Below are 15,468 nucleotides of genomic sequence, written 5' to 3' on the forward strand. Positions count from 1 at the left end.
TAGCTTTCTCACTTATTTATGTAAGTACTTGTGTGTGTCTGGATGCCTGTACACAAACATGCATGAATGCAAGAACATCCAGATGCATGGTTCTGTAAATCTACAACCAGCTACAGAGCAACTGTATATAACCTTCATACAAAGCTGAAGAAGACATATCTTTCTGATGAAGGTATTGCCTAAATCTGAAATACTACAAACTGGTGAAATACATCTTTGACATATTTCTAAACCAAGGTAAATGTACTGTCATTTATCAAAATACTGTGCCCAACAGCAGTCCTTACTAGACAGAGTCACCTGTGTGCACTACTAGCACTGGAGAGGAGATCCTCAACCAATACACAGTTCTGGTTCAGCTTCAATGAGCTTCAGAGTAAAACAAAGTTAACTGAATTAAGAAAATACACACTAGTCAATAATTGCTCCACCTCCATTACATATGAGACCAATTTATTTCACAGTAGTCATTTTTAACAGAGGGTAATTGAAATCACAATGTCTTGACTACTAAGGTATTTTCTGACTTTGATAACAATAACCCTTGAACAGAGGTTATATACAAGTTGGAAGTGCTACCTGCCCAGCTATCAGGATGGATTTTATTTTAAAATTTAATTTAAAGAAGAATTAAATTTGAACTTACTTTGAATCCATTTTTGTCACTTTCTTCGTGAAAAATTCATCCACTCCTTCATCCACCCTCCCCATGAGGCCGTTCTGATCCCCTTCTGGAGGCACTCCAGCAGACACCTGACAGAAGAAAAATCCTCTCTGGTATATAATAATCCAAGCATGCTTGTTTCAATTATAACAATTAAGAGTTAAGACATCATAAAAATTGTGTGTGCCAACCAAACCTCAGTGCAGACACTGGAATCACCACTGCAATTCTCCCTTTAGTCAGGCCAGTCGATACCATTGCATCAGACACAAAGTAACCCAGAACACCAGGACCAGGAATCAAACTCCTTGAGCTTGTGAGACTAGAGCATTAGTTCAGTTAGAAAATTTGAAAAGCAGCTAAGGAAAATTTAAATCCCAATCAAGTGGTGACCTGATAAGAAAGTATTTTCAATGCTAGTTGTCTCCCTAGTGAGAGAAGAACATATGTTCTGGATTTTGGATTTAGAGATTTAGAAACAGTTCCATCAGGCTAACAGAGCCTGATTTTATAACTCATTCAGTCCAGAACTTCCAAGGCCAGAGACTCTAAATACAGAATCAGGTGTTTCATTTTTGGAACCAAACACAGATTTGCACTGTCTGAAAATGGAAAACCTACTCCCTTTCTTTGGTTTCAATGCCCACATTTTGAGTGTGGGTGAATTGAGGCATCTAAACCAAGGCTGACTTAGTAATACCTGCCAACCACAAAAGCCCTGTGAAGATTAGCTGGTGACTCTGAAGCTTCCTGGGAGAATATTTCATGTTGTCTGGCTCATATGGCTTTGATGTGGAAAAGCTCTATTACCAGTAGAGAGACTTGCTTCAATTCCAATGCTGTTTGGAAACCTTTTAGATCACTACAGAGGACTCCACAAGACCCAACACAGTTGTATTCTTGGTAGCGCTAAGGACCAGGAATCAGTCTGCCACAAAATAGTAGGGTTTGTAACGTGAGACAATTTAAATTAAAGAATCTCCTAGCTGCCACCCTAACTCAGTAACCCCAGCTTCCCTTTTCAGCTGGAATACACACTCTTTTCTATGCCTCTGAGGAGAAAAATACTCTTAAAAGCTGCTGTTCACATCAAACCTAGCATCATTAAGCTGGAACGAGGGATTGCACATGAACTAATGCTTTGACACAGCCATGATTTTTTTTTTACTTTACATGTCTGAGCCTTGTTAGAAGCCTAGTATTTACTTTGTTATCAAAGATGACAGTTAATATTTTATTGATGTGTGCTGCAGCAATGTAATACTGATCTGAAAAAAGCCCACCTGATAACTTTGTTGCCAGTCGAACTGCGTATCTTCTATAAAACCCAGTTTTGTGCTAAGAAGTACAATGTCTTCCCAGACTAACATCTGGGTTGGTCAGACCAGTGCTGGTTGTATCAATGTAAATATTTACCTCCTCAGTCAAAAATCCTGACATTTTGACTGAAACATGTCAACCAAAAGTAGCTGATGCCTTCCAGTACCTGAAGGGATCTTACAGGAAGGCTGGAGAGGGACTTTTTGTAAAGGTATCTAGCAAAAAGACAAAGGGGAAAGGTTTTAAGCTGAGGGAGAGTAGGTTTAGATTGGATCTTAGGAAGAAGCTCTTCGGTACAAGGGTGGCAAGACTCTGAAATAGGTTGCCCAAGGAGATTGTGGATGCCTCCTCCCTGGGGCTGTTTAAGGCCAGGTTGGATGAGGCCCTGAGCAACTGAGTCTAGTTGAGAGGCATCCCTGCCCATGGCAGGGAGGTTGGAGTAGACCATCTCTAAAGTCTCTTCCAACCTAAGCCATTCTATGCATTTCAACAGAAATGAGAAATCATTTAATTTTGATATTGGAGCCACCCAGACAGCAGGAACACACATTTAAGTATCAAAGGCAAGTGCATTTTCTGAAGGGGAGTGCAAGAATTCAATGATCTACAGCAAGGATCTACCTCAAAAAAACCCAACCAACCAAACAACCCCAAAGCAGCAAATTCCTAGACTAATGCTGAGGACCTAATAGGACCCTCAAGGCACAGGAATTTCTTATAGATGTTTATTGTAATGTCTTTTCATAATCAACATTGATGTAAAAGACTGAGCTCTGGTTTATTTCATGTTTTACTCTCCTATTTGTCCATTTTATTTATGTTTTCTTCTAGCCTAAGTTTAGTAGTGAGCCATCTGTTTCTTTATTAAGAAAAAAAGCTGACTGGGAAGCAGAAATCATATGAATCACAATCTTTTTCACACAGAGATTCAGCACTTTGCTGGACTAAATCTTCACATATCCTGGAAGGCCTCGTGAGGTTAAGATCTCACCCAAATCTAAATGATAAACAACTGTTTCATTGTACTGCTTCAAAACTACTTAAGAGTGGGTGGTGATGAAGTTTCCTTTTTTTCCTCCTTAGCTTTTTTCCCCCCTCTGAATACTCATGTCAATAAAAACCCTGACAGAACCATAAATCTTTCTTCCACCTACCCAGCCAGCACAAGTTAACATTTACATTTCTCCTTTTTCCTCCACTTTTATTCTTACATTTTTCTGCTTAACAAAGAACAAATATGTATTCCAGCAAAATTAGTGAAGCACAGATAGGATCATCTAAGACCACTAAGTTTTCTAAATGGAAATAATAGGGACAGCAAACAACCCAACAGACCTGCTTTAAGTTGGCAGCAAAGGTCAAGATTTTGCCTCTCATTTTGAGTGCTTTTCCTAACCACTGTTTTCTGTGGTTCTGCAAACAATGCCACAGTCCACTCATGACTCTGGCTTTCAAAATCTGTTTCATTTTTGAAAGCATCAAACCAAACAACTTAAGCCTTTCAAACAATTGTTTAGGCTTGTAGGAGGTCAGAAATAGTACAAAATTAAATGGTCCCTAAAAACAACCAGGGACAAATGAGTTTAAGCAAAGGAGTTCCTTTCAGTTTCTGCAACTAGATAAAGCCCTAATTTCCCAGTTAATTCAAGAGGGACTGAGCACTCCCACTGCACTGCACTATCATGAGAAGTGAACTCTTCTTCTCTATAAGAAGTAAGATTTTTATTTCTGTTGAGCAAAATGTTTTATGTCCCAGATCCATGTCTGGTAGCAGAGCACTTGCCCTCCCTTGCCCCTGCTCCTTCTGCACCCCTGTACAGATGGCACAGGATGCGCTGAGTAAGTTTGAAGAGAGGCAAGTCGAACAACTGGGAAAACATGTGTCCTGCAGAACTGGATTTGCAGGAAGGCAACACAGATGTATTTTCACTACGTTGCAGAAATCAGTCTGTCCTACTGCTGCCTTTATCCTTCCCTGTAAAGTAGAAGGGATTGGAAACTTGGCTTGAATAATTTGGCCTGAATGTTCCCCTGGCTTTAAGGTTTGTCAGTTTACAAGTGCTGCGAACAACACTCTACTGCGCCTGGTAGGATCTTTCCCAGCATTAGGAAAATGTTCAAAAGTCCTCTCCACCAACAATCCTGAGGGAGCAGAAGAGGCCACAGGCATTCATTACTAGGCTGCTTAACTCAGAGAAGCAATGGCTCCCCCTTGATAAGGGTTACTTATCCTATCATCTGGCCTCTGTTGCTGTATGATAGCTCAGCAGCTCCTCCAGATCTGTCCTTACATGCCCCGAGGACATACCATCACAGAAATAAATCTTTATTGATGTGGTATGCCAAGAAAATGGAACTGTGGGAACTCCTCACACATACACTTGGGTTCACACCAATGTCTTTCACAGACAGACAGTGCTCTTCTGTTTCGGTTTTCTAAGGCAGGCTTCAGCATGAAAAGCAGATCTGTGACTATGCAGATTTGCTGGCCCAAGCGCCACCTTTATTTAAGGAGCCGTAGGAAGCTGGGTGTCACAGAGTAACTAAACTGAGACCTGATAGAAATAAGAATTCATGCCAAGTTACCACATCTTAATGTAAGCAGAAAAATAAAAAAGGATTGAGACTTAACAAACCCTTGAAATACAATTGAAAAGTCTCATGATATTTGGTGTGTTTCCTGTGAAAGCTCTAAGTAGCCCAGAAATGGCTTCCATGATTTAGCCTGTGTCAAACAGGACAAAAAGCTTGTAATAGAGTCTGTACACTGAAAGATTTGAACATAAAAAAAAATTTCAGTAGTTGCTTATGGATTTTAAGACAGTTGTCCTCATTACATTGCAACACCTGACTCACAGCAAAAAAGCAATCGACAGACAACATAGCTGGCAATATTTTAATGTAGACTCACTGCTGCTTGGCTGGGCTGCTGCTTTTTATTCCTTTTGGGCCTTAATTTTGTAAAGTGTTCCAGTTTTCTCCCTTCTTCTGATGGCAGCTCGGAAATGAATCCAGAAGTTCTTTTGTCTGGCCTGCTGGAAGGAAATGGTGGGTCTTCTATATGGATAGGTACTTCTTCCAGTGCTTTATCTAGATCAAATTCCATCTCTAAGAGAAATCAAAACTTTCTCATTAGACTTAACATGCTATTTAAAATGGAAGACAATGCCATTCCTCTCTTTCATGGTAAATAATTGTGAACACAGTTGGAGAATTCAGCCCTGACATGTTTGTGAGCAGACAGGGCACTGTGAGCAAATGTTTACTACCAAACACACTAGCGGACTCGCAAAACAAAGCTGCCGGTGTGTGTCTCAAATACAATACAGGGGAAGGAGGGTCACCCATGCTTTTCAATCAAGAATTACCTAGAAGAAGCTCAGGCAAGCAAAGAGGCAAAAAAAGTTTCAAGAAAGTCTGACTTACCAAAAGCTCTGGATACTGGCCGAAGCATTCTACTGTGGATGCTTTTCCTTTTTGATTTAGGAGTCATCTATCAACATAAAACAGAACAAAACTTACTTTAGTAGACTGCAGAAATGACAAAGATACCTCTGCCTTTCTGTCCAGCAAGTCAGCTCTTCAAGAGTAGGCATCATTTGAAGAGATCTGCTTGGATTCAACATCATGAGGGAATGTTTTGTTTGCTGTGGTGTTTGGTTGGTTTTTTTCCCCTCCCCTTCTCAGACATTCAGAACTTTTTCTAAATTGACATTTTGCTCACCTGACTTTGAACAGAACCAGGCAGGTAGTTTATGCTTCCCATTAAAACTCTAAGCCATACAATGGATGATTATTTCAATTGTCCAAGCAGTAACTCATCCATCCTCAAGTGTAAAACAAAGGAATTATTAAAACATCACCTCTGCATTTGAGATCATGAGGTACAAGAAATTCAATTCCTGTGTCTAGTACTGCACCGTTAATGACAATACCAGGGATAGTCTCCCCTTTGTTCTGATTTTTACTTTTCATACATAATGCACTTCCTCAGCTCATTTGTTAGTGGCATGCTACTGGGAATGATTAAAATTCAGGTATTTTGCCTCTGGACCTCACCACACAGCTCACCAAACTTCCCTAGGAAAATGCAGTCTTGGAGCACACAGCCCTTCTTCAATAAGCAAAAAACACCATGCCAGAGTTAGCAGTATCTCCAGCAGACATGACTTCCCAGGGCTTTAGATATGCTGAGAATAGGTGGAAAGTTACCCTGGCATATATTCAACTCAATTACTGAAAGTTATGCTCTATTATTATTGTCATTTTCACATTCCCAGGAAGAAAAATAAAACACCAAGTATGTTGCCTTAAGAGCACAAATACCCAGGATTAAGACCCAAGTTTGTTATTTTTGGAAGAAAATTGTCCTTGTTTTCTTGAACTCTTCTGAAGGCTTGCATGAAAAAAACCCAAAAGACTGTTTTGCTACAGGAAAAGCACTTATCACCATTTCTGAGCCTCTTCAGAGCCCCCAACACTATGAGGCTGTCTAAGGAGTTAATTTTAAAAGACCCAGCTTCTGCAAAGATGAGCTCTGTTTTTAGGTAGAGCCACACATGCCGGCTTTAGTGACAGCCATTTACTTGTTAGCCTTGAAAAACCTAGTGGCCTCAAATCTAAAGAGTCAGTCAGAAAGCTTCAAGCCTAGTGGTTTCAAATCTGAAGAGTCAGTCAGGAAGCTGTTATGGCTCACAACTCATTAACAACACTGTTAATCAAGTTTAGTAGCATCAATTTCATATGAGCCAGAAAATACACAGCTGGCACTGACATTTCAGACAAAGCATTAATTGTTTAAGGTAAATATCTGCAAGGTTTTATGTGCAGGAAGTTCAGTGCATGGTTTTATGTGCAAGTTCAGTGCATGTACTGCATCCATATTCCCATCCAAAGTAAGTCAGGAGGTTTATTATGCCACTATTCACATGCTTGGGGTTATGACAGATTTTTCTTCACAGGAAAGTTATTAGCCATCTTTTCAAGACAAGAAATGGACTCGCAGATTGCAGAGCAGGCAGTGATAGCATTGCCCGGGCAACAGATCTTTGTTTTTAATTACCATGCACATTGCTGGGGGAAAAAAGATACCTCCAGCTATTGCAAGTTTCCACTTCCACATTTGAGAAGCATTAGCAAATAACAAACTAGTTTCAAGACCAAACAGGAAATAGCTTGCCACCTGAGCAGACTTAACCCTGAAACTAACATGCAGGCAAAGTGTTACTGCATCAGAAAGTCAGACATTACTTTCAAAGTTACCAATACATTAAACACAATTGATTTGATGGGAAGTGGCTGAACATTTTCAGCCTAAACTGCAGTGGAGTGTGCAGCAGGTAGGTGGCTTGCAAGTCTTTGAACTGCACACCTCAACAGCTGCTGCTGATTCATCCAAACCAAAACCAACCAGCTGCAACTCACGTAAGGAAGAGTCAAAGCAGATCAGCATTTGGGGGAAAGCAATTAGGATTCACTATCAGCAGTCCCTTGGTTTTACTTCCAGTCCTAGCCCATTTCTCTTGTTTATGCATATTTGCATTTTGGTCCGCTTGACACATTTTTGGTGGTGTTCCTGGAAACCACTTCTGGTAGGATAATACAGCAAGTCATATGCTAAAGATCAGAAAGGAAGATGGAAAACAAGGCTAATGGAAGACCTCCAATCACTCAATAACTTCACAGCCAAGGCCAGTGTTCACAGCAATCCTGGATGAACATAGACAAGCTGAGAGTTGCATTGGCCCAAAGCACCAATACAAAGCAGCACAAAGCATGTCTCTTATGCAGGGACTTGAATGATCCAAGGCATCTCTGACAGCAGGAACAGAATAATGTCATCTTCCTTCCAAGACAAGAAAATGCCCCTAGATGACCCTGCAGAGTTTGCGCTGATGACCACAAGCCAGTCTCTGGATCACTGCTATAACTTACTGTCAGCTTGGCATGATCCATCAGCAGTTTGGTTGCTGGGGATAAAGGCAGAGGGATAGAGATGGTTCCCATTTGCCTTAGCAGCATGAATAACAGCTCTACACACACATTTATTTGAAAACCTTCTGTTTTCCAGCCTGTTTATGAAGTGCACAGATGAAAGGCTTCTTGCCAAGTGAACTTTCTAGATCACATACGGTGCAAAATGGGTCAAAGTATTAATTTAAATAGGCCAGTGTGCTCTTCCTACAAAATATTAGATGCAATCTCAGCTTAATAGCTCAGCCACTGTGCTACAGCTGCAGACCACAAACCATTACTAAAGAAGATATCTGAACTCCTGTGGAAAGACGCCTGCCTCTCCCGAGCCTGAGTCCTGGAAGAAGTTCAGGTTTAGAAGATGCGTACCTTCTGCCTTCCCACCACCTCTGGACACACAAGAACAATATGACTCTCCTCCTTTCTTTTAGTCATGGCCTTTGCAGAGCAAACAGCTGTATCAACCTCTCCTCCTTCACTTCTTCCACAGACTTTCCATTCCAGCAGACCACCTCCTGAACTTGCTCCAAGTTTTGCCTGCTTTTCCATGACAACACTTTAGGCTGCCTAGCACAGCAGATAAAAATACTAACTTAATTTCTGTGTCTTGGGAGGCTCTCTTGGAACTCCTGGTCCTGTGCAACTGACATGGCTGAAGGTGGCTCTGTGAAGGTAACCCTCTGCAGTTGATGGAAGCTGGCAAATCTCCACTGCACCCCCAAATAAGGGCTTATGTAGAATTGGATACTCTCATGTGTCCAAGATAACTTTAAATTCCATGATCACTTTTTCAGATTCCTCCCTTCTGACTTCCTTGCAAAACTATCTGAGCTCTCAGGCTTTCTTAAATTGTATTACCAACTGTGGAAAAACACCAGTATCTTGGGAGTTCAAATCAACAACTAAAATCACATTTTTTTTAACAACAGGGCCTCAGATACTCTCCATGCCTTTATTATACAAATGATTGAAATTACTCTCAGTGCTTATTTCCATGGCTTTTTCCTCCTCCTCCAAATTAATTTATATTCAATCCCATTAGATAAAAGGATGCTCTGTGACCCTCCTGTCACCTCCTTTTCAGAAGATTTAGAATAAACTAATGAACAACTTCCCCCTCCCTATTGAAATTCAGCTCCCCAAGCAGTCTCCCTTCAATCCTCCTTCCCACAAAACAATGTAGGGGTTTTCAGCTTCAAGAAACCATTAAAGACAACAGCACGACAAGGTGAGAGCAGCAGTCAAAAGCTCAAGGTGGTTTAACTGGACAAATAAAAATACAACTGGCAAAACTGAGATAATCCTTGACATTTCTCCCACCCTAATGCCAAGAAAGCCCAAGTTTATGCCCATTTTAAAGCCATTCTTCCATTAAGCTGGCTAACACTTGAATATAAGACTAAGTCAACAGACTTTCATTCTGAGCAGTAACATCTGTGCTTGTACCTCCAACATCAGCACTCTGCTTTGGTTTGGTCTTAAAGCCAAGGGGTGCTTTAAATTCAGATGCTGTGCTAGCTGAACGTTGTAAAATTCAATCTCATTCGTGAACCACTGCCGATTTAATTTTTAGGTGCAGATGGATGGCACTACAGTCTCCCAGGAGATTCACAAAGCAGTACAGAGGCAAATGGAGCACAAAAAACGTAAACAAGTAGGCCAGAAACAGCAGAGCTAAAAAAATACTTACACTTGTACAGCAGAGAGTCTCCATGCAGCAAAAAAGAAAGAAAAAAGAATATGAATGGGGAAGACAAGGCAACAGCAGTTCTCAGGAAAGGAGGCAAAACCAGAAATCACCAAAATAAAGAAAACCAAAGCCAAAACACTTAAAAGTATTAGCAGGAAAGATGACATGCAAGAATGAGATAAAAATCCCTTGCATCTGGAGATGCTACGTATTTCCTGCTTCCAGAGGATAACCAGAGAAGGATGCAGTCTCTTCGTTTCATGGGCACTGGGACACATTCGGGTTTAGCACTTGCCATGAGTACCAACCTATCACAGGATGTCCCAATGCACTGTGGTTTCTCATTTTTCTGGCACTAGTAGTGAGAAAAAAACCCTGCATTTTTGTCATTTCCTACTCTGAAGGAAGCTTCTGAATTAAAAATCAGCAGTTTGTTGTGGAAAACAAGAGGGTAAGGAAAACAAAACAAAGCTTCTCTTGAGAGAAAAGGGCCACAAACCTAATTAAAGGCAACAGTATTTTTACCTTCCTATAAGAAGGCTTAGAGGTGCAGCCTTTCAAGCACTTTCAGCACATTAGAAGAAAAAGCAAGACCTTTCCTCTCCCCTTCAAAACCAGAAAAATAAAAGGAAGCAGCACAGCCATCATATGAAATGAAGCAATGCCAGATCCCACCTCTTGTGTGGCACATGACTCTTCCTTAATTTAGAGTAAGAAAAAACAATAATTAGAAGTGCAGTTTTGACTTGAAATTGAATGGGAACTGCTGCTGCAACAACACTGCAGGTGTTAGCAGGGTGTTTATGGCAGAAGTCAATATCCATGGTCAGGATTAAACTTCTCAGCAAGAAAGTGATGCATTTTTAAATGGATACTGCACTGGCATTCAATTAGCAGCAGCAAAGAGAGTGTGCACATAATATGAAGTTCATGATTTAATTGTTGAAGGGATGTAAAGGTCAGTTTTTCAGTGCTCTGACATTTTCAGCAGTAACAATCCACTTGTCATGGTTCATACTTCTAAGCTTAACTGCAGCTAAAAGTTTAAAAAATATTAAGGGCTTTTTCTAAGTATCAAGAGCAAAATCACTGCACACAGGCCCACTTCTTTCTTACTCCATTGCTATCAGGGTTTTTATTTACTTGGTTTGGGGTTTATTTAGTTATTTGTTTTCTGTTACCTTCAGAAACTTTGTCTCAGCTAACAGTGATGCAGGCAGACCTCATCAATAATCTCATTTTTGTATGCTGTCCACACATGCATACACTTTTAACTCCATTCACTAGGGCTGCTCTGAGATTGCTGGAGTGACTGCAGAAAACATTGAGACGTATATGGGAACCTGAAACCATCTTGAAAATAAATCTCCAGCACTCTTTGAAAAAAAATAATCAATCTGCAACACTATTCTTCTTTCAGACAGTATTTGTAGTACTCCAGTGTGTTCTGTGTATTTAATGCACCTGCAGGGAAGTTATTTATACCACACAAGCAGCTGGAAGTGTGATTAGGACCAAAGTGCAAAGCAATGCATATGTAACAGGAAGCAACCCCAGGATCTGAAGGAGTTCACAGTCTGTATCTCTGATCCAGAAAGGGCTTTTAGAAACTCCTACCTTTCGCACTTCAGTGATCTCTCCTAAGTAAGTGCAACTACTGAACCGCTTGAAAGTTGAAAGGTGCTAAAAAGCTTGTGGATGGGGAGTAAGAAGGGAAGAGGAGAGGGAGGCACAGAGCAAGCAACAGGTTAGACAGGAAAGCACCATTAAGCAAAGCAAAGAACTTGCCTGAAGTCACCAAGGAATTTGGTCACTCTGCAGGGAACCTAATGCCAGTCTGCAGACCCCTGAAACAGTACAGACCACAAGGCCACCCAACCTTTCCCTTCCTTTGCACTCAGCACAATTGCAAAACAAGGTGGTCTGCCTCCCAGGGTACACAGTTTATTCCTTAAGACAAAACACCAACCCACAACTGAAAATTCAACCCAAACAAAATCAGGAACTGGATTGGGGAAGCCTAACAACAGTGCCAAATGGGAATGAGCTTTCAGAAAACAGTATCTGCAAGGATTCTTCCAGCATGTTTTAAACCAGCGCAGAACTGTTTCACCTATATGCATTTTGTAAGGAATGCCTTTTTAAGCAAGAGGCATGAGAAAGCAAGGTATTTTATCACAAGTCCTGTGCTTGTCTTTTGCTGTAAAGAATTCCTGGTAAAGCTGTCATGACACTGTTTGCATATCCTCATGTACCAGTATAGGTTAGGGATTGACTTGTTGGAGAGCAGCACAGGAGAAAGGAACCTGGGGGTGCTGGTGGACAGAAGGATAACCATGAGCCAGCAACGTGCCCTTGTGGCCCAGAAGGCCAATGCCATTCTGGGGTGTGCTAGAAGGGGTGTGGTTGGTAGGTTGAGAGAGGTTCTCCTCCCCTTCTGTTCTGACCTGGTGAGGCCACATCTGGAATATTGTGGTCAGTTCTGGGCCCCTCAGTTCAAGAAAGATAAAGAGCTGCTTGAAATATCCCAGTGCAGAGCCACAAAGATGATTAAGGGAATGGAACATCTTCCTTATGAGGAAAGGCTGAGGGATCTGCATCTCTTTAGCTTGGAAAAGAGGGGACTGAGGGGTGACCTCATTAAATGCTTATAAATATGTAAAGGGCAAGTGTCAGGAGGATGGAGCCAGGCTCTTGTCAGTGATGTCCAATGTGACAAGAGGCAATGGGTGCAAGGATCTAGTCCTGACCTTCTATTTCAGAGTTCTGCCTTCCATATAGAAATGCTGCATACAAATACAGATACTGTAAACAAATATGGCATGTAAGTAATCCCTACATGAATTTAAGGAGTATGTTTATTTCCTTCCCTCCCGCAATAGCTGAATTTCTAGACAATGAGCTGTGATTCAGAAGTAATTCAATTAGTCTCATCTAAACCAGATTGACCTTTAGAATTACTTTGTACAGCAACATTTCCTGAAAAAAAGAAAAAAGAAGTAGCACTGCAGTAAGATAAGCTCCATAGATTTATCCTTGAGCTCCTTTCATTTCACTAGCCAAGAAATCTTTGCTTTTCTCCTTGCTGATACGTGGCTCATGTACTCTTGTGTTATTTCACCAAGTATCTCAATTTATTCTTTTAATCAATAATTCTGCACTTGTATATTTCAAGTCACGTCAAATTCCTGCGTGACCTTGACAATTCACAATAATTTGATCTTTACTCACAGTAAGTAAGGTCTTAGTGCAAAGATACAGCCACCACTTTGCAACAAGTCTTTAGCTGACCCTAGTAACAACAGAAAGAATCTATTTACCTTGTAAGTTCTCCTCTAGTCCAAGAGAAAGAAATGTTCTGAGAGGAAGCCTGATAAAATTTATGAATAAGATTGTGATGCAGTTGTCAGTGATAGCAAGGATGAGATTTGATGACTCAGAATGTATCTTCTAGCTGTTTGGCACTATGTACTTTTGATTTTATTTGTCTGTTTAAAAGTTCCTATTCCAGTAGCCCAGCTCATCACATCCTCCTTTTCCTTCACAAAATACAGCAAAGTGCAATGGTACTCTGCAACTGCCTGCCCTGGACTTGCCTCTCCCCTCTTTCTGTGAGCAACTAGTATTTATTCCTGCAATATGACGTATCAGCTGTGGAGAGCAAAAAGTTGCAAGCCTACCATTCTTCTGGGTGGAACAAGAACCACAAAGCACTCCTGGTAAGACAGACTCATGCACGTGCTATTTTCAGGAGGCTCTCCAGATTTCCAAGTAAACAAGAGTCCCTCATTCAATGCAGATAAGTAACTCAATGCCAAGCTACTTATTTGGGATGCTACAAGAATCAAAAAGCAGTAGAAAGGACCATGTAGCTTAGATGGAAAACTCCTTAGCCACTTGAAGATGTCAACTTGCCAGATCCTAATTGAAGCATTATTTGGCAACAACTTCTCCAAAGGAACTCCTGCTAATCTCCCATGGGAAACAGTGAGCAGGTTCTTCTAAACAGAGGCTGTGAAATGATGAACTCTTTATCTATTTGTGCTGAACATCGTCTGACTCCATGGCTCCACTGGCAAAAGGAATCACACAAGCCCCTCTCCCCCTCCCCGATCCAGCCCATGCATAGTGGCTTTATCCTCATAACCCATTCACTTTACCTGAAGTAGGTTAAGTGAGTGCTTGGCTGATCCCTGCTGCCGGCTGTATGGGTGAGTGCTGGCTGGCAAGGTAGGTGAGCCAAGGTAAGGTTAGTCACCTCTCACACAGAAGGATGGAGAGGTGTCCACCACCAGGTTACAGCCTGCAATAGCTAGCTGGTGCCTGCTGAGGTTACTCTGCCTGCAGTCTAGGCATTCAAATTCTTGCTAGCAGAGAGGCAAATGGTGGGACTGAGCAGCCAGGGCTGGCACTACCTGTAGGCTGCACAGCTACAAGGTCAAGAACTTTGTCTGCTACAGACAAACTTCTTCATAGGAAATTCCCTGTAAAAACCACTGCAGGGAAGTTAAATTTTCAAGACCACTGTTTCAGTGAGTGCTTTGTTACTGAACTCTCCTTTCAATGTGGCATTTTCCTGACATGAAAGAAAAGGACTGAAGCTCAGTGTCAGTAAGACAATTACTGTCACACTCACCCTATTCTCCACCCCCAACACAAATCTGGGCCTACTGGGGAAAACAAAAGCATCAGTGTTATGGGAAGACAACCTCCAGATGCAGAAGTGCTACCATGCAAACAGAACACCCAGCAGCTGCACTTCACGATTCTCATTTTAATGTAAGCAGAAAACAGTCTCCAATTTTGCATTACTTTTTTTCTTAACCAAGCATGCAGTGCTTTTAGTAAAAGCACTTTACCACATTCTTCATTTATTTTATATGGTGCCAATAATGTACCCTAGATTATGAGAAATGGCTTTGAACTCTAAGAAATCTCAGTTGGTTTAAGGAAAACATAGTATGTATCAATTATCCATCATCTCCTTCCACTCAGAGACCAAGAAAAAGACATAGAAAGCCAAGTTTCTTTTAAAGTGTTTCATCTGGGAACACGTAACTCATGAGCCTGACAGAAACTGTAGTCTGCAGATGTAAAAAGGCATTGAATAAACAGAGATTACAACTAAGAGCAGTGAGGATGCTGCAAAACTATACAGTAAAAGATAGGTAACAGATACTCAGAATTAATGTCATCATAACACTAATGGTGAAGCTAGCATACAGACAACTTGCAAATAAACAGGACATTCATAGGTTCTGCACAATTATCACATCGGCTCCCTTTGTGTCTTTCTCAGCCACAGCACTGCATGTGTAGGGAAAGGTTTAAGGGAGTACTCTGCTAGGCTCCCCTGGGGCATGTTTTCATAAACTGTCCTAGTTTGGGATGAGTCAGAAATATTACTGGACTCCCACTGAAGTAGATTTGCTCGCATGGCTGTGATGGGGCCTCTTCAGAAGCCAAGAATGCTCTCGCATATGATAATGCCAATCCCTAGCTTTCCACAGAGTGCTGTATTTATTACACATCAAAGGCCCATTTCTGCTAATGCATACAAGAGAGAAACTCAAGTGTCACAATCAATTTAATCCAGCATTCATCCGGGCTGCTGCCTTTGCCCTCATCCCTGCCTGCTTGTTCCTGCTGCTCGGGATTTGTTTTGTGAACTCAACCAGAGGACTAGTCAGTCTGCAAACTCACCTGGGAAAGAAACCCTCTGTAAAAAAGCTTAATTTTCAGCTGAATCAGTTCCCACACCCAGTTTGCGGTTTGAAAGCGTGGGCAAAGAAGAGTGAGCTGTATACAGGGGACGGTAGAA

The 15,468-nt window shown here is 41.3% G+C and overlaps 1 protein-coding gene across 4 annotated transcripts in view; it reads right to left on the reverse strand.

Moving 5' to 3' along the window:
• Positions 1 to 15,468, reverse strand: part of CARMIL1 (capping protein regulator and myosin 1 linker 1) — a 217,630-nt gene that overhangs the window by 20,959 nt on the left and 181,203 nt on the right. For 3 of the 4 annotated variants that reach the window (XM_054164475.1, XM_054164473.1, XM_054164476.1), the window contains 4 exons: positions 9,648 to 9,665; positions 5,411 to 5,477; positions 4,896 to 5,092; positions 647 to 753 (listed from right to left, as the gene is read on the reverse strand). In XM_054164475.1, the coding sequence (XP_054020450.1) occupies positions 647 to 753; positions 4,896 to 5,092; positions 5,411 to 5,477; positions 9,648 to 9,665 (389 nt within the window). The remainder of the gene's footprint in view (positions 1 to 646; positions 754 to 4,895; positions 5,093 to 5,410; positions 5,478 to 9,647; positions 9,666 to 15,468) is intronic. The other variant, XM_054164474.1, reaches the window with a different exon arrangement.

This window comes from Dryobates pubescens, chromosome 9 (assembly GCF_014839835.1).
Source record: "Dryobates pubescens isolate bDryPub1 chromosome 9, bDryPub1.pri, whole genome shotgun sequence".
NCBI lineage: Eukaryota > Metazoa > Chordata > Aves > Piciformes > Picidae > Dryobates > Dryobates pubescens.